The 23743-nt window shown below is 38.3% G+C and overlaps 1 protein-coding gene across 1 annotated transcript in view; it reads left to right on the top strand.

Annotated features, from left to right (window-relative positions):
- LOC133462838 (chromodomain Y-like protein 2) overlaps window positions 1–20934 on the top strand; it is a 54100-nt gene extending 33166 nt beyond the window's left edge. Inside the window, exons 2-7 of the mRNA XM_061744292.1 lie at window positions 4211–4817; window positions 8320–8525; window positions 16154–16326; window positions 16439–16649; window positions 17600–17743; window positions 17822–20934. Coding sequence (XP_061600276.1) covers window positions 4211–4817; window positions 8320–8525; window positions 16154–16326; window positions 16439–16649; window positions 17600–17743; window positions 17822–17980 — 1500 coding nt within the window. The 3' untranslated portion in view covers window positions 17981–20934. The remainder of the gene's footprint in view (window positions 1–4210; window positions 4818–8319; window positions 8526–16153; window positions 16327–16438; window positions 16650–17599; window positions 17744–17821) is intronic.
- The last annotated feature ends 2809 nt before the right edge of the window (window positions 20935–23743 follow it).

Raw genomic sequence — 23743 nt, 5'->3', positions numbered from 1 at the left:
GTAAAGTATTACCGTATTTTACACACTATAAGGCGCACTTAGAATCCTTAATTTTTCTCAAAAATTGGCAGTGCTATTATTGTTATTGGGAATTAGTTGAATAAAGTTTGACTTACCAGACTGTTTTGTATCTCTTTATTTACGTTTTATCATGCGCCTTATAACCCGGTGCACCTTATGTATGAAAATAGACCCGTTCATTGATATGGTCCGCAAAATACAGTAAGTACTTTAGGAAATTGTTTGAGCTATAGTTATGAAACTTTTTACTGTTTTCTTTTACTGTACTGAAATTCCTTGGTTCACAAGGTCTCTGCTTACTTATCATTTTAATTTGTGTGAATTTAGTGGCCCTTGGCACTATGGGTTCATTTAATTACTACACATAATAAAAGGGCTCATCAAATGAGTTTATGGTCTTCTGAGGACTCTGCAGACCTAATCTTGGTAAAATGTATTTTATATACGGTAGATATTTCAATAACTGTTTCCTTTTGTTTTCCCAGAAAATAGTCACATAGTATGCCTTTGGGGATTATTAAAGTAAGATTGAATTGAATTGAAATGAATCTTACATTGGCTTTATTTCAGGGGACTGATGTTAGAGGCAGTTCCTCTGCCATCCTTACTGGTCCCTTATCTGTCTTCCACAGGAAATCGACCTTTATCTTGGACTTGACAGATTTCACAAAATGTACCCTTTTCATGATTTTGCACTCTCTACAACGTTTCAAAACATAGACTAAACGGTGTCACCTTAGAAATTGGAAAAGGTTAGATATTCCTTATACTGTATGTACAAATAAGGTGACAAATAAGAGTGCTTCCACAAAGCATTATGTCAATATAAATGAAAACAAACAAACAGATGGTTAAATCAAATATCCATAATCACCTTGAGCAGTTTAAAAAAAATCTAATCTCTTAGTCACTTGCATTGGATGCTTAATTTCGTCTCTTGTCTCCAGCATTTAAGCTTCACGCCACAATTTATGAAGCTTACTAGACTAGAAAGGCAAGACGAGATACTTGTAGACATTTGAATTAGAGGTAGTCAACTCCACAAAATTTGGTTTGGTGCCGGGGTCACTAATGACTCCATTTGCTGCTATAGAATGCTGCTATAGAATGAGTCCTCTCGTCACTTGGCTTTCTGTTAAGTTTGAAAAATCTGTACAAAATATTTACTCACAATTTTTCTGAAATATATTCCAATTGATCATGATTATCAAGATCAAATTCAATATTAATTCTGCATTAGATGTGTAGCATGTATTGGAGCATTAACACACTGACCCGTGTCATAAACAGACTAGCATGACATTTGTAGGCAGTAACTCCTTAACTAAAACTTTGCAAACAAACTTCAGATTGAAGTCAAGATGTGATCCACATAGTCTTTTCACCATATCTCTGTGCCTTTTTTGGAAAAATCTTTGAACTTTGAAATCACCAAACCTATTTTGGAAGTAATGACCAAAAGTCTTAAAAATGTCACTATGCATTCTGTAGAGTAAATGATGACCATCTCACCTGGGGCCTTAGGCGCAAAGAACTGTGCGCTTTTCACACTAAAAGGTGCTGTACCTGCAAATCTGGAAAAGTATGTACACACAGACATTTTCAGATGTATGAATCTGTGTGCAGGCATGTACCTGCGCACATTAATTTAATTGATACACGAATTGAACGAATTGAAAAGTGTGTGACTATTAACTTAATTTTAGAGTGACCTCACTGATGACGTGTTATGAAGTTGAACAGCTTGTGTATCAAAGAGAAAGGCAAAAGGAGGGGAAAAGAGGTGAGCTCGTAGCCTCTAGCTCTTCGCTCACCTCTTTTCCCCTCCTTTTTTTGGCCTCTCTCTTTTCTCTTTGCTTGGATAGTTCAGAAGCATGTCAGACACCAGCGTGAGTCGCAGAAGATTATACGAGTGATGGGAAAAGAGTTGTATCAGAACATAGCTGATAACAAGAAGCCGTTCGCGGCTAGCGCTGGATAGCTACATCGATTCCTGAAGAGGAACGGCTTCAGTGTCCGAAGACGCACAATAATGGCACTTTTACACTAGTACCTACTCAGCAATCAGCTCTCAATGAGGTGTGGCGACTCAACTCGCCACACTTCATCTCAACTCGACTCGCTTTGCCCTCGTTTATTTTCGATACCCAGATGAGAAGTAGGCGGGTTGGAGCGAAGCTCCTGTGACGTATTTGATTTTGTGATCTAAACGGAGAAGACAACAACACTAAATATGTAGAACCTGGAGGAGATTATATTTGTGCTGCTGGGTCTGTGACTTGTGTTCGATATCAAGTTAAAAAATGAGAGTGAAAGAAGCTTCAAGTGGCAACGCTTTTTTTTTTTTTTTTGTTTGTTGCTGAAAAGTCAGCTGGGAGCCGCGAGCAGCTATGAAGTGACAGAGCTCCTGGTGGATCTGGTCGTTCCTTAACGCCCGTCTACATCCCTTTTTAATTCTCAGCCAACAGGTTTATGAACATCTGCACCTCAGAGTTGAATCACGAAACAGACTTTTGCGCTCCCATTGCCTGTTGAATAAAATGAACAAGAAGCCGCGAGTCGCTCTTTCGCTGATTTCCGCCTCTTAACTCAGACGTCTGACACCCCTGCCCCCCTGACCAATCGGTGGCATGTGATGACGTACTGTATCTACTCGGCACGCCTCCACCCGCCTCGACCCCTAGTGGAGAAGCGCAAAGGCGAGTCAAGTCGGGCTGAGTAGGTACTAGTGTAAAAGCGCTATAAGATTTGGGTTTAATGGAGACACAAAATAATAAAGGCAGTTCCCAAATAAAGGCCTTGTGATTTGAGCGATTTAAGCAAATAAATGCCCGGGCCTTTAGGTATATTTTATGGTATATACTCTATTGTGCATTTCTGTTTTTGAAGTTTATTGTTTTGAGGTGTAAGTGCTGTCACTTTATGTTTATAACCTGTATATATGCAGCCTTCCCCTTTTGTTAATGCCAGAGGTTTATACAAAAGGGCCACTGGGAGTAGAAGCACTGCGGTCTAGCTTTTCAGCAGTTTTGCTCCGTCCTCAGCATGGCCTCAGGTCCCACTGGGAACTTTTCAGAAGGAGAGTGCATCTGAGTGCTGTCTGCTCAGCTGGATTAGTGAGATTTACGCGTTTACGCGTTTACCTAAAGGTTTCAAGATCACACGAGACTCGCACAATAATCTGATTGTTTTAAGATGTATTCCTTGTCAGATTGTTTACTTTCTGCTTTTATACATTTAAAAAAGGATGAGTGGTGTCAAATAAAATTTACTTTTCGACATCTAAAATGAACCTCTCCTCCTTTTTTAGACGCTCTGAACTTTAGACACATGGCCTCCATGTGTAATGTCAGGATATGAGTCGGTGTCCAGTTGAGTTGTTTTACTTTGAAAATTAACCAGATTATCTATGTCTGTCTTGTATTTGACTTCCTGCCAGCTCAGTATGCCATGTGTAAATTAACGCAGTTTAGCCATGGCTAAACACCAAAATAGACTCGGCACGTATCTTTCTGAGACCAGAGCAGCCAGTTTCTTCTGGGAAGCTTGTAAACAGTCCCACGATGTGTCTGGTTGGACCGGTGTCCTGCACGTTTTAGATGTTTCTCTGCTTTAGATTCTAATTAATGGTCTTCATCGGCATGTCATCAAGGTCTGCACAAATCTGATAATGACAGTCATTTTTATCACGGTCTGTTGAAGCAGACAAATCTAAAACGTGCAGGACACTGGCCCACGAGGACCAGAATTGAAGACCAGGGATTGTAAAGATGCTTATGTGAAAGTGGTAATGTGTTACTGCCATAAACACTAGCCAGATGTGTGTGTTTTTCTTTATTATAGGAGATTACAGTTTCATATTGTAAACTAAAGAGTTACTATATTGATGAGACTGAAAAAGAGGAACATGTTTTAGTAGGTTAGTAGTGTAAATTCTGCACCATTTCATACTAATGTTAGTAGATGGACAAATACGATTAAGATTGATACATGCTCGGGTTATAACGCATATAGGTCTATATTTCATCGACTCTAAAGTAATTTGTATGTAAAGTTTCCTTTTATGACATGCATAGTATTGTTTAGGTATTTGTGAAGAAAATCTGGAAAGAATGAAAAATGGATGTCAAAACACTTAAATCTTTAACGTCAGTTTGTAATTGCCTCCTTTTTTGTGTGTGGTCTTCAGGTGGAGCGGATTGTAGATAAAAGGCGGAACAAGAAAGGTAAGTGGGAGTATCTGATTCGATGGAAAGGTTATGGAAGTAAGGAGGACACGTGGGAGCCAGAACACCACCTACTGCACTGTGAGGAATTCATTGACCAGTTCAACAGCTTGAGACTTCACTCGCGCAAACGACCCAAGGTCCCTCACAATCGTGTGGGGCCCCACATCCCCAGCCATTCTGCTGCAACAGAAAACTCCAGAGCTCGCTCTGATGCACCCAAAAAGAAAAGAACTTCTGGTCCAGCTGTTGGGGTAAGAGTAGGATCTGTTTTGGGAATTGGAAGAGGCGGTTCTGGAGCCACTCAGAAACACAAGAAAGTTGGCATTGGAGCAGGAAAACATGCTTTAGTGGACAGAATGAGCAAAGCCATGACATACAAGACTCCTCCATTAGGTGATCCTCACTTTGTTCCCTCAATGAGGCTTTCTCATAATGGACTCCAGAATGGAGAGGTGGAACCTCATATGTACAGGACAGCAGCAAGGTCACATAGACTGCCTTTAGATAGAGTGGATGAAGAACTGGGACACAAGGATACCACTGGATCGCAGTTTACTACTGAACTAGGTAAGATATTGAGAAAAGTAAGGAGTTTGCAGAGATCGTTTAATATTGTATTCAAAATGCAGATATTTTAATGGAGTTTTAGTCCATTGCTCTTAAATAATTGTAAGTCAGCCAGGCCCAGAGTTGGGAAAGCCACGTCAAACCATAATCATTCTTTCACCGTACTATATAATTGGCATGAGGCTTTAGTGTTAAAGTGGAACACCTTTTTCTTTCAAATTTAAATGGAATTTTTACCAAAACGCTCAATTATTTTCACACATAATATTGTCTGAAAATGATTGTTGGATATTTACAAGGTCTTATTTTTTAAACTCAAAACATGCATCTCTACTTAAATGATGTTCTTCCATTAGTACTCTCTTGACTTCTCTCTCACCGCTTTAAGGTTTATATTGATACGTATTACACTGATAATATGCTTTATCATGTTATCACGTTCGCACCAGTTAATCAAGAACAGACATTGTCAGTATCCAGACCTGGTTTAATATGCTTCTCGTTATCTCCTTAGTTTGATCATCTGACTCCAAATATGTTTTTAAAAATAATTTTTCTTTCCCGCACTGTAAATATGCTGAAAATCAGGCCTCAGTGTATGTAGAATGAACGTAGAAACCCACTTCACCCTTATCTTCCACATTATCATTTTTAAGGAGAAATATAATCATCTTTTTCCAAAAGTTGGCAGAAACACCAGGGATATAAATAAAATGTCTTTGACATACTTTGACCAAAATACCATAGAGATGCCGTACAAAATGGCTTTAGATGTCTTCACTTCTCTTTTCAAAGCAGACGGGATGGATGGAATGATCTACTCTCCACCCCACCCACCACTTCTTCGGGTTTTGCTTCTTTAGAAATCAGTCGTGTTGTGCCGCCCACTTCAGAGGCACCAAAAATTGCACTGTGATGAGAAGCTGGATGGAGATCAAATGGGGAGGCAGGATATTTCTACTCTGATCTGGGTCTTTATTGTAACAGTATTCTGAAAATAGGATAAATATTTACTTGGGAGTTGGCCCCAAGTAAAGCCACCGACGGACAAAGAAATGCTCTCAAGCGCAGAACATGTGTTTGTTGCCCTATGTGTTCCCTTTAAGGCTTTCCATAACATAAAAAATATTCCTTTTATATTATTTAAATTATTTATGAAAGTACATTTACCATGTACACATTTTTTGTGGAGTGTTACGTGTCATTTATCTTGTCAAAGCTCATATTGAGGTTGTTTCTTTTTATAGTGCAGGGGAGCTGATAACATGGTTGAGTTTTGATCCAAGGTCACAGTCCAGCATCTGAACCATTGTAGTTAATAATTATTTATGTTTTTAAAGACGTTTTCCCAATTTGTTTAACAAAAATAGGCATTGTCATCAGAGTAGAAGTCTTTTCTTCTTTTTTTGCTACTATAATTGCAGCTATAACTTTATATGTTCATCATATCATAAGAATGATCACCTTTTGTTTTGCTGTAATGCCATTTAAAGAAATGGTGTAAAACAATCAGTAACATCACATGATCAAGTTGGAAGTAGAAACCATCTGAAATGCTCTACTGTTTAACGATGCCAGATCGTGTAATTGGTAATAAAACATCCAATCTTTGAAAATAAGTCTAAAAGAAGAAACTTTAAAACAGATTGAGAACTGTAAGATATTGCACTGCTACTGTAAATCAGTGACTTTCTATGAATGGCCTGAAAATTAAATGGACTTCTTTGCAAATGTGATCCTGGAATTACCAATGAAATGAAACCACTCAGAGTTGAATTCTGCAAGGTTTAGACATCTATCTCCTCAGATTGTACAGTAGATTCAGAAATTAAGATCCATGCACTTATTTCCCTTTCCTTAAATTGAAGCCTAGTGCCTTAATCTATATCAAGATTACTTGATTTTCATTTTGTTTCTACTTTTCCTACTCTTGACAGCTGTAGGAAAGTTAATTTCTATTAATTAATTAATTTAGATTAAATTGTCTAAGACTGGCATACAATGAAACGTAATCACGGGCTGTTTTGAGCTAGGGGCGAGATATTTAATGGAAAATGTGCATGGAGCATGTGTTCTTGCCTAAATCAATCCTTTGAATGTTAAATCTTGCTGCAAAACTCCAATATGGTGACAGCTAAGAGGCAAGGCAAGTTCATTTGTATAACAACTTTCATGTACAGGACAAGTGCTTTAGATATAAACATTAAAAGGTGCATTGAAAAATTGTTTAAAAACTAAAGAGAGAAATAAGTTAAAGAATTGAACATATGACATGCAAGAAATAAACGTAACTGGGCATTGTGGGGGATTACTGAAATGCAGTATTAAAAGAAAGGTTTCAACCTTGATTAAAACCAGCTGAGAGTTTCAGTGGCCCTGATGCATTCTGGGAGTCTGTTACACCGTGTTTGGTTCTAATTCTGGGGACAGGAAGTAGGCGTGACCCTGACGATCTGAGGGTTCTGATTGGTTCACACTGCACCAGGAGATCAGAGATGTATTTTGGCCCGAGACTAAAAGTTATAAACTAACAGCAGGATTTCAAAATCTAATCTGGACAGACAGGAACCCAGTGTAAAGATTCAAGAACTGGAGTTTTATGGTCCACTCTCTTAGTGAGGACTCGGGCAGCAGCGTTCTGGACTAACTGCAGCTGTTTGAAGGATTTTTTAGGGAAACCCGTGAGAACAGCGTTACAGTCTCAGATAAAAGTGTGGTCAAGTTTTTTAAGTCCTGCTGAGACATCAGTCCTTTATTCCTCTACTTTTAGGGGATAATAAACTGACTTCACTACTGTTAAAATTCAGTACATAGTCCAGAACCACTTCCAGATTTCTGGCTTGGCTATTGGTTTGTAGCATCACTGCTTGAGTGCTCATGTTTAATCTTTCATCCTTGGCTCCAAACACTTTTATTTCAGTTTTTGTCTTTACTTAACTGAAGAAAATTCTGGCACATCCACTCTTTAATTTGATCAGTGCATTAGATCAATGTTTAAATTGGATTATAGTCTCCTGGTGAGATAGTTGTATAGACTTGTGTGTCATCTGTGTAGTTATGGCAACACGTTTTATTCTATTCTAATTTATAATTTGAGCGAGTAGGAGCATTTAGATGTTAAACAACAGAGGCCCCAAAATTGAACCTTGGGCCACTCTGTATGTTATTTTTGTTAGCTATGAATTGTAGTTACCCAAAAACACAAAATAGTCCCTGTTTTCCAAGAAAATCTCTTGAATCATTGAATCTATCTCTGTTTCTCACTCACACACACGCACGTGCATGAAAACACACACACAACCTGTTGTTGTGGAGTCACATTAACCAACTTAAAGTCACGCCTCATTGCAAAAAAGAAATAAAAGATTACTTGAAAGTAACATGATATTTATTTCACAGGCAAGTTGCAGGTGTAAGTTTCATCAGTATTTCTTGATTATATTTGGTCCTCTGGAAGATAAATTGACCTGTCATCCCTTATCTGTGCCTGACTCCCCTCCAGCCAATGGAAAGATCCATCTGCACAGCTCAGTAAAGCGGAAGCTGGCAGAGGAGAAAGGCTACGTGTTTGACAAGCGGCTTAGGTACAACGTTCGACAGAACGAGAACAACTGTCGATTCCGAGACATTGTGGTCAGGAAGGAGGAGGGCTTCACGCATGTTCTGCTCTCCAGCCAAACAACAGACAACAACGCTCTCACACCAGAGGTGAGAGCAGGAGCGTACACACTCTTTTGTTCTTTCATTTGTTCATGTCCGTTTGGACCCATTTGTTTAGTGTTTTACTTTCACGTAGGAATGTATGAACTCAGTTAATCAGTTCTGATGACATCCCAATTGCCTGGGATTTTTTTTTTTCCTTTTCTTTAGAAAGATTATCCCAAGCTCCTTCTATAGTGATGTCCGAGACCCATTCAATAACTGCTCAAGGGAAGCTTTTTCTGTGCCTATTTCACAAACGTTGTAGTTCTATGTGACAGCTGCCAAGTATCAGAATCAGAATCAGAAAAGGGTTTATTGCCAAGTTTTCACACGAGGAATTTGTTTTGGGGATTGGTGCAACACAATACAAATATAAAAACTAATATCTAAGAGATAAAATAGAATGAAATGTATAAACAATAAAAAGTATAAACAGTAAAATAAAATGTAGACCAGAAATGTACAAAATGAGGTTTTAAAGTGCCGGGTGAGTCTGTACAAAAGTGACTTAGGAACTTAGGATAGGTAAAAAGTAAAGACAGAAATGTATGATGGTGTCAGCCCAATGAATCTGGGATAGGGCGCTGGTGAGGAACTGTCAGTTTCTTTAAAACTAGTTCCTCCCAAAAAGTGCTTCCATGAGTCTTTTTTTGGACGACATCAAAAGACTTAATCGAATACAGTGTTGTGCCGTCAGCTGATATTTGCTGCAAAGTGAGCAGTTTGTGAGCACTTTATATTTTATTTTTTATCATTTTTCCAACTTTTCTTAAAGAAAAAAGATGAATTTGTCTTTTATTATAGTATAGTTTATTATTGTATTATAGTTTATTATAGTAATATATTGATTTATCACATATTTATTATTTATTATCTTTTTGACACAAATTAATCTTTTAAAGTTTCTCTAAACAGCTGCTTCTTTTTTTAAATATACTGTATTTGATAAATTGCACACATTATGCAGGGTCTAACTATTTTTAGAAGCACTTCTGATTTGGTCTGATATACCAGCTGTGTCTTTTCTACGGGCATCTGGGATGCATAATCTGTGCCAAGCTGTTTTCACTTGCTTTTGCAGCGTATTTAAACTGTCTCTTCAATAATTTATTCCCTGTAAAATCAACATCTAGATGCAAGTCAAACTATCTATCCTGAATGCAAGAGTTGCTTCCTGACCCTTGTAATCTCTTCCAGTGATCAACTCAAGAAAGTCAATTGATTTCATAAGCATATCCAAAACTTTGTTGGCTCCCTGCAACTACATGAGGTTTAAGATGGGACATTCTCAATTTAAAAAGACTAAGCTAAAAATATAATCAAATAGTGATGAAAGACTTAAACAAGAGAGAAACATCCACACTACTGGATCTCATATAATGACTTGCTCGTCTTCATCTTCATGAATTGTGAGGATTCATTCATTGAACTGGCTTCCTGCAGAATTGTACCAGCCTCTGATGAGATGCTCATTTCCACACTCCACTAAGCAACAATCTGGTGCAGTTAAATGTGCCTGGATATTTTGAGTAACTTGCGTGTTTGATCTTTAGAATGAACATAATTCACTTTCTACATGACTAACACAGTCCAAGAAAAGCTAAATAATGTGTTTTTGCGTAATTGACACTATCAGGGTATAGTTTTTGTTTTGGCAGAAATGTCATGGGTTTTTGTTGCTGTTTTTTTTTTTTTTTTTTAACTGGTTCCTCTAAGGTCTGTCAGTGTAACTGAAGTCGGCCAGAGACAATGACAGAGATCACAGTCAATCACCTTTGGATCATAACTCTAAGCAAACAGGATGTTCTTCTATACATAAGGAAGGTTTTGTCTCAGATCTTTCATACCTCACAGGCACTCAAGGTACAGAAACGATGTGTCTGTGTATGTGTGCACATGTGTTTCTACTTTCATGTGTGACAATAAGCCTGTAAGCTGTGGGCTTATCAAACAGCTCAGATAACTCGTTCAGTGTCTCTCAGTCTTTGAAGCTGAAGGAAGAAGAGAGTCTGTGGATGTTTTTACTGACTGGATGCAGCAGGGAAAATCTTGACAAATATCCCAATACATTTTTTGCCAGACATTGCTTTATGTTTCAAAATCATCCAAGCTGTCACCTCATCCCTCTTTTGTCTTTCGGTTCTAATGTAGTTTTCTTTGCATTTTTTAAAATTCTCAGGGGTTATTTCATTCTCACGTGTTGATAGTTTTTTGAAAATTACAAAATTAAATCATGATTGCTGGAAATTATTACATGGGAACTTTCTAATAATCTTTAGCTAAAACTTAAAGAAATCAATGTTAACTTGATGAATACTTCAAAATCCAATGCTGTGCAGCAATTAACAGATTTATATAGCACCTATTATTCCATACAGTATTTGCAAAGCAGATCTTTTCTACCTGCAGTCAAACTGAGAGGGATAATGTCTGGCTGAGGTTGTTCCCAACACCTGACAGCATTTCTTAACAATATAAACCCTGTACAGTTTAATTACCTCAAAATCACTCTCTGTAAGAGCATTAAAATTATATAACAGAATGGATGCTTTGTGAATGTGACATGCTGGTTGGTGTTAAATAAACAATAAGCATGTGGTGGGAAAACAGAAACCTTCAAGACTGCAGTCACACATTGCTTTTGAAACCAAACTGATGATGATGATGATGATTATTATTATTATTTCCTACAACCCAGAATAATAAAAAACAACACAAACAAACACATTGTGGTCATGTAGTGGCACTCATGTGAATAATCCAGCTCATCCAGCGATACACCTACCCTTTGAGGATGACACAGAAGAAACAGCTCCAGCTCTGAGCCTGACAGTTTGACCTGTCCTGTCAAAAATCCTCCTGTCTGAAGTGTTTACCCCAGAGCCTTGAGGTCCAAATAACATTAAACCTTTCCCTTCTCTGTGGCCAAACACATTTAGCAGTTAGACACAGCTGCAAAGGAGCTGATAAATGGATCTCATAAAACATGTTCGTGACAATGAAAAGTAATCTTACAGTTATAGGTTTCAGTTTCTCCAGAATTTACTGTCATATATTTTATTTCCATAGATTGAAAAAGATGATTGACATTTTTACGTGAAAGGTCCCATATTATGTTTTCCTGACTTTCAGTGGTTCAAAATAATCTTTAACTGCAATATACCAAATTGCAGGTGATTGATTCTGAATGAAACAAATGTTTTTAAAGAGCTTCAAAATATTATTTAAAAAGACTTTCTGATCAAGTTCAATTTGCATATGCAGGTTGTCCTATAAGCTCAAATCAACCAGACTAAGGCATCTATCCCAAGGGACAAAACTGGTCTTCTGGGTTTAGTCCAATGCTGAAGTATTGAAAGTTGTAGTTTCTGGGCTGACCACTAGGGGCTGACTAAAAAAAGGAGTTCATCTCCAATGACCCCTGTGACACTGGGAGTCCCCCTACCTCCCTCTGCTCCCCTCTGCTCCCTGCAGATCCAACATGGAGTTGAAGGAGGCCTACTTATGGCAGCACTCAGACAACAGAGGTTTTACGATGCACAATCCTACAGGCCCAGAAGGTTTTAAACTATTGTTTATAGAAGACAGTTTAAGACATGTTAAACCCAACTGTCATTCGTACCTGTAGTTTAACCTGCAGTGGAGGCTTAGCCTAAACTCGATGCTGGTGTCCTCACAAAGATGTCCCAACACCCACTTGAGGGTTTTTTTTCTGCATGCTTGCTTAAACCTCATAAAGGTAAGGTTTAACATGACCCTAAATAATTCACTTCGCACAAGGAGATGTGCATCTCACCCTACACACTCATTTTGTTCATATTTACAGGGTGCTGCCTGTATATTTAAGACAGAAAATTTGATATTTTTAGTGGGTTTGGCCAATGAATTTCGGAAAACGTGAAAACACAAAAAAGATAATTGTGTTAACAACACCTGACTGGATTTTGGTCCGCTGGGGAAGACTGAGTATCTTCTGTTGCCATCACAAGATTCAGCAGGAGCTGGGGCATTTCCTGACCTACTGTTTCCAGGTCCAGGTCATTGAACACTTTTGGCGCATCCACTTTAATGTCAAACCCTCTGTCCTGCCGGATTTGTGCTGAGGGAGCCTGCTGTTAAATCAGTCCGATGCAACGTCTTCACATGCATTTTCATGTAAAAAGTTGCTTGTCATAATAATTTAAAGCCCTAGCCATCTTTAATGATCATTCTTACGGTCACTTTCCAAGATAAGTTCATTAGTTAATAGACATCTAGATTTAATTAATCTATTTTTTTAAATTAACATATACTGTAAATGATTTTATAAAATGAATATATCAGACAATTTAGCAGTTGTTACAGTAGACTGAGTGTAACATGGGAGAAAGGTCTGTAACTGAGCTGTATGTTGGTTTATGGCGTGTACCCTAAAGAAACTTTCAGTCGCTCTCTCAGAAAAAAGCAACTTTGGTCCGGAGCCCATCTCCATAAAGACATACTGTAGATGAAAGCACGTGCTTATCTTCACTTGTCACGCTCTTAGAGGGTTTCACAAACACCCTCACTTTTTTGCCTGTCATACGCCCTAGTTCAGGCTTCTCTGTTCTTCCGAAATGTATATAAAACAATTTCAGCAAAATAACTGATCTAAAATAAACGTTTTGTTTTGTTAAATGTTTTATCTGATATCAAATGTGGAGAAGCAAAGAGCCTGAAGTGCAAGAAAAGAAATATTGTTGAAAATACAAATTCCTAAGCTTCAAGATGGCTGTCGGTCGTCCATAAAGGTCTTCTTCCTGTTTGCACTGAAGAGTGGACGTATCATCTATCCACACATTTGAGCTGGATTTTAATTCACCTAAAAAAAAACACAAAGTTCACCATAACTCCAGATCATATTACACTGAGGTGCATTCATTTCCTTTGAGACTTCTAACACTAAACAATACCACTACTTCACGAACATTAGCCCTTTCTTTAGCCGTAAACAAGAACATTTAATGTAAGTGAAGAAGACTGGCTTTTTGTCCCCCAAGAGGGAGACTGGTCCTTACAATGTGTCTGAGTAAATAGACGTATGTCCCCACAACAAGAGTAAAGTACACAGTAGTTAAAACTTGTAATAGTTTACACGGTTGGTGAGATGTGTAGAATCAAGATCACTTTGAGGCTGACTGGTTAATATGGGTCAGGGGTAATAATCTGATTAAAATCCTGCAACAGATTACAGTAATCGACTGCAGACAGTGATGTGGTGGCGTGGGCTGGAGCCGGGGTTTCCAGAGAATTTATCAGCTCAAACCCATTCTCACAAACATAAGTGATAGACCAAACACTTGCCTGATCTTGCCAAATAATGCATTTCTAAAAAAAAAATGTCTAGCAGGGTGATATTTAACTCTTTTTAGAGACCCTATTGGTACCATGTGGGTTAAGGTTAGTGACTGCAAGTTTACTCAACTGAGAGCTGACCATCTGATTATAGCTTCATATTTTAACATACCCATTTCATTATTCATCAAGAAGGAAAATTGATACTACTTTTGAATCATTTTGTCTTAATGCAGTGTTTCTCCGTACCCGGGGGACAAATAGAGGCTGCTTATATAGTGAAGTCAGTTGCTGCCAGCAGGAAGGCTGTCAAGAAAACCAGCTCAGCAAGTTGACATGTAAACATCTTACTTACTCCAAAACTTAAGTATCTAGAATTAGTCTCTCCACCAGAGTCATCACAACTACACACTAAGTAGACGGCAAACTGTGCTTTCTGGTTTGATTTAGTCTTCACTGAGAGGATGACACGGCTCAGACTTTTGAATGCAATTAATTCTTGAGTGTCTGACGCAGCGCCTGTGGTGCAGGCATGTACCTTACGTTGCAGCAGATGCCTTTGCTTGATTCAATGGTCATATAAACCAGCTCCTCTTCTTGCTTTAAGGCACTCAACTACTTTCAGTTTAATGGGATGTTTGTTAAACATTTATTATATTCCCAAGTACTCTTTTAGGAGTGTATTAGCATTTTGTTGTTGGTTGATATTGCTCGAAGCACCACCAACAAGAGCCTTGGGACTGTAACTGCAAACCAGTGCAAACAAACCGTTGCTCAGGCATTAGTGCTCAGGGAAGTAGGTCACTTTTGTGTTTGTTGCCGCAGCCTTTCTTAGACTAAGAAGAAAGAACCATAAACCAAGCTTTACTCTCTATACTGTAACCAGTGGTGGACAGTAACGGAGTAAATTTACTTAGTACTGTACTTAAGTACATATCCAGAGGATTTGTACTTTACTTGAGTATTAGATTTCTTTGGTACTTATTACTCTTACTTGAATACATTTCCAAGACAAATATTTTTACTTTTACTCGAGTACATTTCTAGGAAGGCTGAAAAGTACTCGTTACTTTCAGGTCTGCTCTTTTTTCTTTTTTTCTTTTCTTCCCTAAAATCCTATTGGACACAAGCTGTTTTTGTCAGAGGAGGAGACCTATCACAGTGCACGCTCTCCACTGGGATGTACGTAAAGCGGAAATACGTCAAGCCTCCTCAAAACGATACCGCCAAAGTAGCCTGCGTTTGTCAAGACAGAGCCGCAACAAGTCAAGACAGAGCCGCAGCAATGGCTACGTCTGCGTCAGGAGAAGAAAGACAATCCGCTGAGTCGTCTGAGTCTGATAATGAGCCGGACTCGGAGCAGGGACTTTCACAAAATCCTTGGCCGTATCTTAACTGTGTTTGAGTTCGGCCGAGTAAAAAACGAGGGCACAGACAAACCACAGACATTTACAACGTAAACTTTACAACTTAAATTAATTTAGAAAAAATATAGTAATTTACTGATGTGGAAAATAAGAAATTTACTCTTACTTTTGCTTTTACTTAAAGTAAATTTAAAAGCATTTACTTTTGGATACTTAAGTACCTTTAAAAGCAAGTACTTTTCTACTCCTACTCTTATTTTGACCAGTAGTATTTGTACTCTTACTCAAGTACTGGGGTCGAGTACTCTGTCCACCTCTGACTGTAACCGGAGGCTAAACGTTTACGTTAAAGTTTTTTCTCTGTTTTCCTACAAAGAGAAAAATATAAATTCATTCATTTTAATTAATAGCAGTATGTAACATGTGAGTCTCTGAAAGGCTAAACTTGCCAGTGTTTCCTTGTGTATCAGGTGTGATGAGACTAAACTTCCACTATCCACTAAACTTGTAGGTAAAAACAAAATAGTCATCTATTGAGCAACACAAGAGTAGTGATGGCAAACCTTCACTTTCTGTGGATATAACTGATACAGATTTTTTTTACAGGTGTTAAAGGAAGGGTAAGCAGTTTCAGGATGATGCCACATCCGTTGAAATTTGAAACAAAACATCAACAATAAGAGGAGCACTAGCTCCTGCCTCCCCCTCCCTTCGGTACTCCCTCTCGGTGGCTGGACAGACCACTGTTTGTTACAGTTGTTACACCGCCCACTCTGTTTCTAGTTGATGGAGCAACAGCAAAGTCTGAAGACCAATTTATTTGTTTTTACTTTTAACAAAGTACTCACAAGAAGGGCTATTTACTGAATTTGTCAAAAAGTGAGTCTGACTTGATGTGATGCTGGGAACCTGATACCAAACAAATAACGCACACCTCCTGGTCATTCTCCACAGATTATGAAGGAAGTTTGTCGGGCCTTAAGCAATGCAGCGGCTGATGATAGTAAGTTATTGCTGCTCAGCTCTGTGGGGACTGTTTTCTGCAGTGGCCTGGAGCCGTCCTACCTCATAGGGCGTCTGTCCACTGATCGAAGAAAAGAGAGCAGCCGCATCGCAGATGCTGTACGGTAAGAGAAAGTCTTTCCTCCAAGCTTTCTGCCTTTTTTTTCTTTTTTTTTTTAAAATCACATTCCATTAGTATTGACAGAAACTGCATTAATCTTTCCATGACCCTTTCAGGGACTTTGTGTTGGCATTCATCCACTTCAAGAAACCCATTGTGGTGGCAATAAATGGGCCTGCTCTGGGCTTGGGTGCATCCATCTTGCCGCTCTGTGATGTGGTGTGGGCCAGCGAGAGGGCCTGGTTCCAAACTCCCTGTGCAGCTCTCCATCTCACCCCGTCTGGATGCTCGTCCTACACCTTCCCCCAGATCCTGGGTGTAGCTCTGGTGGGTCAGAGGACAATGAAAGCTGTTTGTGAATTCCATTCGATTAGTTAGATTCCTCTGAAAACCATCTGTATATACTGTTTTAACTTAAAGGGAAAGTTCGTTTTTTTACAACCTGGACCTTATTTCTGGCATTTTTTATGGTTGTATACTCACCCAGAGGTGTTTGGTGTCATTTGGAGTCCTTCGGAAGATATTAGGAGTTTTTTGCGAGCCGCTTCTCCATATAACGGTAGCGGATGGGGGCACCGCGGGACACAGACGATGCAGCGTCTAAATAACACATGATTGCCGCGAAACTCTTCATTTCTTTTATGAATCACTAGATCTGCTTCCAGGACCTGTTGTAACATTGTGGCGCTGTCTGTGTAATAAATAAATCTGTTTGTAAACAAGACCTCTGAACTCATGACGTCATCTCTGTGCGCGCATCGCAGACACAGCTCTGTGTACAGCTGGAGTTCGCTACTGTTAGTTTACTGTTAGTTATTTGAAACATGTCTGAATATTTGTCAAATTCTGAGGTTGTGGACGACGACTTTGAATATGATGGACGTCCTTACCGTTTTGAGCCGGAGTATACGGCTGAAGAGCTCACTGAACGGAGGACAGAGTGCGCGCACAGAGATGACGTCATGAGTTCAGAGGTCTTGTTTACAAACGGATTTATTTATTACACAGACAGCGAAGAGTTTCGCGGCAATCATGTGTTATTTAGACGCTGCATCGTCTGTGTCCGGCCGTGCCCTCATGCGCTACCGTTATATGGAGAAGCGGCTCGCAAAAAACTCCTAATATCTTCCGAAGGACTCCAAATGACACCAAACACCTCTGGGTGAGTATACAACCATAAAAAATGCCAGAAATAAGGTCCAGGTTGTAAAAAAACGAACTTTCCCTTTAAATGAAACTTTGTGATCTATTACAAAACATCTTTCATCTAAATGCAGGCTAACGAGATGCTCTTCTGTGGAAGAAAACTGACAGCGCAAGAAGCTTGCAGTCGAGGTCTAGTGTCACAGGTTTTCTGGCCAACCACTTTCAACCAGGAAGTAATGCTGCGCGTGAAGGAAATGGCTTCATGCAATGCAGTGGTAAGTTCTAGACGACTCCGAGGCCAACGTTGTCTGTTGAATATCGTCAAATAAGTATTTCCTCTGTGGGTTCAAAAGGTTTTAGAGGAGTCCAAATGCTTGGTGAGGAGCATCGTCATGCCGGTCCTGGAAGAAGTGAATGAAAAAGAGTGTCATATTCTGAAGCAGCTGTGGTGTTCAACCAAAGGACTGGAGGCGCTCTTTAGTTATCTGCAGAATAAGACATATGATAAGTAACCATCAACTCCCAGGAAGTTGGAGCTAGTCGGTGTGTGTGTGAGAATGCCTTCAGAGGAACGTCCAGGAGGATGGCGCCGTGATCTGAAGCTGCGAAGAGGCTCTTTGTTTCTATCCATTTGTCAGGGGGGATTTGCTGGTGTTCTGTTAGCTTACATCTGTAGGAACAAAATAAAATCTGTCGTGTTTTGTTTTTGCAGAGCAGCTTTTTATTGAACCCTCACTGTCCAGACGTCCATTTGTGTGTACTGAACGATCCAACAAGGTAAAGGGTCAAATGTGCATTGCTTTAAAGCAGGGAGGTGCAGTGTTTCTGTACTATCATCAGGATTTATGACATCAGTGTATGTCTGACTACACATGAGAAAGTGATAATATATATTTATTTCAAGTGTGAAAATATTTCTTTCTGTACATGAGAGTAGTTTTTACCATTTTTTTTTAATTCACTTAATGTCTTGAGTTGAAGTGTGAACCAAAGTTTTGCATGAGGACACTGCTTCTTTCCTCCTAAAATGCACCCTCTCTCCTAGTGCAAGGACTGAAGAAAACCTAGCTGCTTGGAGGTGTTAGTGAATTTGAATCAGTGACTGCTCAAATAACTGTTGGGCTATTATAAAAGACCATAAAACACCTTAGATAATTGAAACAAAACTGCACACAATATAAGTGAGGACCAGAAGTAGTTGGACAATGACAGTTTAGTGATATTGCCTTTATACTTCGAGACAATGGATTTGAAATAAAAACCATGAAGATGTGATAAAAGTCTAGACTTTCAGCTTTCAGGGACATTAACGATTTAGGAATTATTGCTATTTTAATTAAAATAGTTCAATTTTCAGGGGCTCAAAAGTATTTGTGCAAAGTGATGTCTATCAAAAAGACTTGATCCTAACTATTATAAATTAAGGTTGTATTACAACTATGATTGAAGTTGTTCTCAGTCAGTGACCACCTGTAGTCTGGGTACCATTGTCTGCCTGTACCGTGAAAGATGTCCTGTTTGTTTTGTATCACTTTGGTGAATGTGAGCAGAGAATATAGCTTTATTCACCTAAGAATTCATCTTTCTACTTCTGTTAGCAGTCACATCACCATTCAACACCAGTGAGCTGGTCCCAATGGTAACCACACAGGCCCCTACCATAATAATGCCTCCAACATGTGTGACACATACTGTGATATACTTTGGATCATCTGATTCAAGTTTATTTTGGCTTCAAATGTCCAAAGAATCTGATTCCTAAACAGTAGAGGCTTTATTTGACTAAAGTCTCATTTAATTGTTTGTTCTTGAATTTGAAGACCTGGTTGTGAACCCTCAGTATTCACTTATATCTCTTTATTGTATATTTAGACAATACTATCCCTGCCTCCTGTGGAAGTTGGAAAGAGTTTTTCTTCATCAAGGATTTTGTGATCATACACTTTACTTTTCCTCTCTGGTCTGGCAGAGCTTTTAAAGTTGTGTAGCTCAGCAATGCTTACTTTCTATTTAGAAATGAAACTTTTGACTTGCCCACACCTGAGGCATCATTAGACTTCTCCGTCTAATGACGGCCTACTTCACTTGCTAGGAGACCTCCTTGCACTTCATATTGGTAGCTGCAGTCAAACAGATGCCAAACTCAATACCTGACACCAACTCCAGTGCGTTCATTTGCTTCATTTGTCTACAAATAACTTTGGACCGAATTGTAAAAACCTCTGTCATTGTTCAAATACTTCTGCACCCAACTTCACAAATCTTTATTAGACGCAGACATTTTGGTGTCAAGCCGTTAAATGGAATCAAGAGTAATGGTTTGTGATGTTCCTGGAAAAACAAGCAGCACAATCCTCACCGTCAAACTCCATCTGTCTTTAACTCTTTTCACCTGTAGAAAATAAGGCCACAGTGGATTAGACAGCTTTGTTTTGATTAAAATGCACCAATAATTTATTGAAAATCAAGTGGATATGAAGAACCCTTAGAGTCTTACATGAGCGCTCCGAGTAAATAAATTGTCGGCACATAAAACACAGGAAGATTGGCCATGTTTTAGTCCACTTTGTTAAGTTGCATATGTTGGTAGCCTTACTGTGACGTGACTTCCATTTAGCAGCTCACATTGATATTATGTGAAACGTGATGATACGGGGGGAGAAAATAAAAGACAAAAAGAAGCTGATCATGTTGTTGCCTGGGACATATTTTCTGGTCGTGAATTTTTAGGGGCAAAAGAAATAATTGCTTGTTCCCCTCCAAATGTCAGTAAACAACATTGTGGAATGAAAACTTTTTTGTCAGTGGAGTCAAACTTGTCCTTATCTGCATGTGATGATTCAAGAGTTCATGAGATTGTATTTTTTTGCGATGTGTAATATATATGTAGGGATCTATTTTGTTTTACCAAAGTTTAAATGTATGTAGGTCTATGTACATTGTTTTGTAAGACTTGTCCATTTTCCAGTGAAGACTTCTATCTGAGTGTAGCTTTGACTGCTTTCTCGAACTGATTGCATGTAACATACTGTATAAATGTGTTGCCTGTCTGGATTACTTGTGTTTCAGGGTATGTTTTGTACTAGCGTTGTAAGATTTGTCAGAAATGTTGCCGTTTATTTTTGTATTTATTTGACATAACCGTTTGATTGTGCAGTGTGACGTGCACTGCTACACTGCTAATCACTCTCTAAATAATCTCCCCAAAAGTTTCTGATGGACTCGGGACAGAAAATTTGAATTGTAAACACTTTTAGTACTTGAATGTTTAGCCTCTAATAAAACATCAAGTGGTTTTATTGTAAATGATGAAAGGAATGTCAATTTAATATATATTGTTTTACTGAGCTTGATGGGTGTGGACAGATTGATAAAATGTTATATTTCATACCGGATGTACAGATGAGACTGTTAATTTCACTCATAGGTTTCTTTTATTTTCTGGAATGATTAATGGTTTCAAGAAGCCTTCTTTTGTTTGTGTGTTTGTTTGTCTTCAACATTTTAATTCACGCAGTACTAAATTACATTTTAAAATAGTCGCGGATTGACAATTCAGCAAAGGAAAAGGAAAAAAAATCTGCAAATGTCCATGAAAAGACTTTTTGACTCATAAATCGTTAGTTTTTGTTTTTTATTTTTTGTTTTCTCAACAGTAAAGGGGCTGCTGCATTCACTGACAGTTTTGCACATTTGATGGTAAATAACAGATAATTTCTTAATTTCCTGCTTTGCTCGAGAGCCCTGAAATGATTGAGGAGGACATGTGTGATAGGACTACTGTACAGCATCAATAAATGCCAATCACTCAGGTCACACTGATCCTCCAGTACAGCAAGTTATGTGTTCATTCTTTTATTTATTTTGTTTTATAATATATCCCCTTGAATAGAAAAAGCTTTCCTTTTTCAAGTGTTTATTTCTCTTTTAGAATTCAGATCGAAATTTCCATCTCGGCATGTTTGAAGGGTTTGATGATACAACTTATATCAGTTATAACTCAAAAGAAAACAAAATCATGCTCAACTATTTATTTTAAATCATGTAACTGCGTTATTTTTTACCTCCCTGTTGTGTTTGTATGTATTTCATTACTCAAATTCCTCACGTATATTTCCTAAAACCTTACCATTGGATTTAAGAAGTGGGTGCCTTCAAATTCAAATATGTCTCAAAGTTGAACCTATCGATTATGAAAGTTGGAGTTGATTGTTCAAATAAAGAAACAGTATTTTGACTACATCTTCTCCCTTTTTCTCACAGCTCAATAAGCTATGTCTATATTTCCATCCAGTTTATTGATCGAATTATATATTTCATCCAAAATCACAGGGTCCGTTTAGTGTTAATAATGAGATCAGTGGGAAACAAAAGCTATTATTTCCAACAAAGGATTCAGTTTAATTAAAATTCAAAACTACTTTATTAGCCTCCATAGGGAAATTAGTTTCCATTGATTTAATATTATCCATGAAAGACAGAGTGTTTGAGAAGTGAAGATGGTCAGAGGATCCTCACTTTGTCAACAAATGTGTGAGAAAATCATTGAAATCTTTGAAAATAGCGATCCTCCAAGAAAGCCTAAGCTGAGCTTCAGTGATCTTTGATCCCTGAGATGGAACTGGCTCATGTGACCGCATGCTGACCATGCTGATATAACTACATGGGCCAGGCATTAGTTTGGAAAAGCTTTGTTCAAACTTTGCACAAAAAGAAGCCTTACGTTAATCTCGTCCAGAGGGCTACTACGGTACTGAGGGCTCTGGGCTAGAAACCCATCTGGGATGGACTGTCACTCAGTGGAAATGTGGCAATATCAGGTGCTGTCTGCTCCACATCATCCACACTGTTATCACCTAAAATCCAAAAGTCAAGTTCTTTGACGGTATGGGGTTGCACATTTGGCTCTGGCAAAGGTCATTTACATTTTTGGAGATGGAAATAAAAGAATAATTTCTTCTTTTTCCCAAATCATTCCTTTTTTCAGTTGTTTATATAATGTTTGCACATGGAAGCTGTGTCACATCTCCTTTCTGTGTGTATCATACTTCCTACAGCTCCACTCCACATGCTCTTTTCTAAAAAAAAAATAAACGTTGGTGATCTCTTGGTGTCCCAACATTAACTTTGTCTCCAAGTATATCTTTTCTTTAAATTTGAGCATGTTCAAGCACCCTCCAGTTACTACGACCCGCTGATGTTTTACGCCACCTTCCTCTGGCTTTTTTTATTAGACTTGTTGAACATCATAAAGTCCCCAAAACAGTTTAAATACATCAGCCTTTAAATGTGTAGGGCAAATAATGTATGTTAATATAACAGGTTTTAAATATTATCCCTCACCTGTGGGGGAATGATATTTGTTCTTTGTTTCCCTACTTTTTTTGAATTACTCCATCTCCTGTCACTATGTTTTTAGCACCTTCTACATAAATCTGTCATGTTCCACTAAATGTAACTAACCTACTAACTAATGTAACTAATGTAATTAACCTTTTCCTCACTCAGTCACATCTATAATACCTTTCTGCCACAGAGACACTAGTTTAAGTCCTACAAGATGAACCGTCACCTCAAACCCAGTAGTCTCAACCGGACGGCTGTCATCCCTCCGATACTCTCAGATTTCTTTGTGGGCTGAACATCGTCTCGCGTATATTAGCTCATTAGGTTTACACAGTGGTGGGAAGTAATGTGTAAACTTTACTTTTGTATTTATTTTTCCTTAAGACTTTTTACTCCTTACGTTTAAACACAGATATATGTACTTTCTACTTCCTACATTATTAAAACAGCCCAGTTACTTTTTTCCAACGTCCACAGATGACATAAAACAGTTTACTAACTAGAGAAGGAACTCAAGGACAAAGATGAGTGGGCCAAATTTCCTCCACAGCGCTGTAAAAAACTCATTTCCAGTTATCGCAAACGCTTGATTGCAGTTGTTGCTGCTAAGGGTGGCCTAACCAGTTATTAGGTTTAGGGGACAATCACTTTTTCCCCCTTAATAATAAAAACCTTCATTTAAAAACTGCATTTTACGTTTATTTGTGTTATATTTGTCTAATATTTAAACTTGTTTGATGATCTGAAACATTTAAGTGTGACAAATAAGAAATCAGGAAGGGGGCAAACACTTTTTCACACAACTGTATGTGTTTACTGAAGTACATTTAAGACTCTGTACTTCTTAACTTTCCCTTTACTAAAGATGGTGAATCACTACTTCTACTTTTAAGTATCTGTACTTCTGCTTAAGTATAGAAAAATAGTAC

This window comes from Cololabis saira, chromosome 2 (genome assembly GCF_033807715.1).
Source record: "Cololabis saira isolate AMF1-May2022 chromosome 2, fColSai1.1, whole genome shotgun sequence".
NCBI lineage: Eukaryota > Metazoa > Chordata > Actinopteri > Beloniformes > Belonidae > Cololabis > Cololabis saira.
This window is presented reverse-complemented; position numbering and strand designations above follow the sequence as displayed.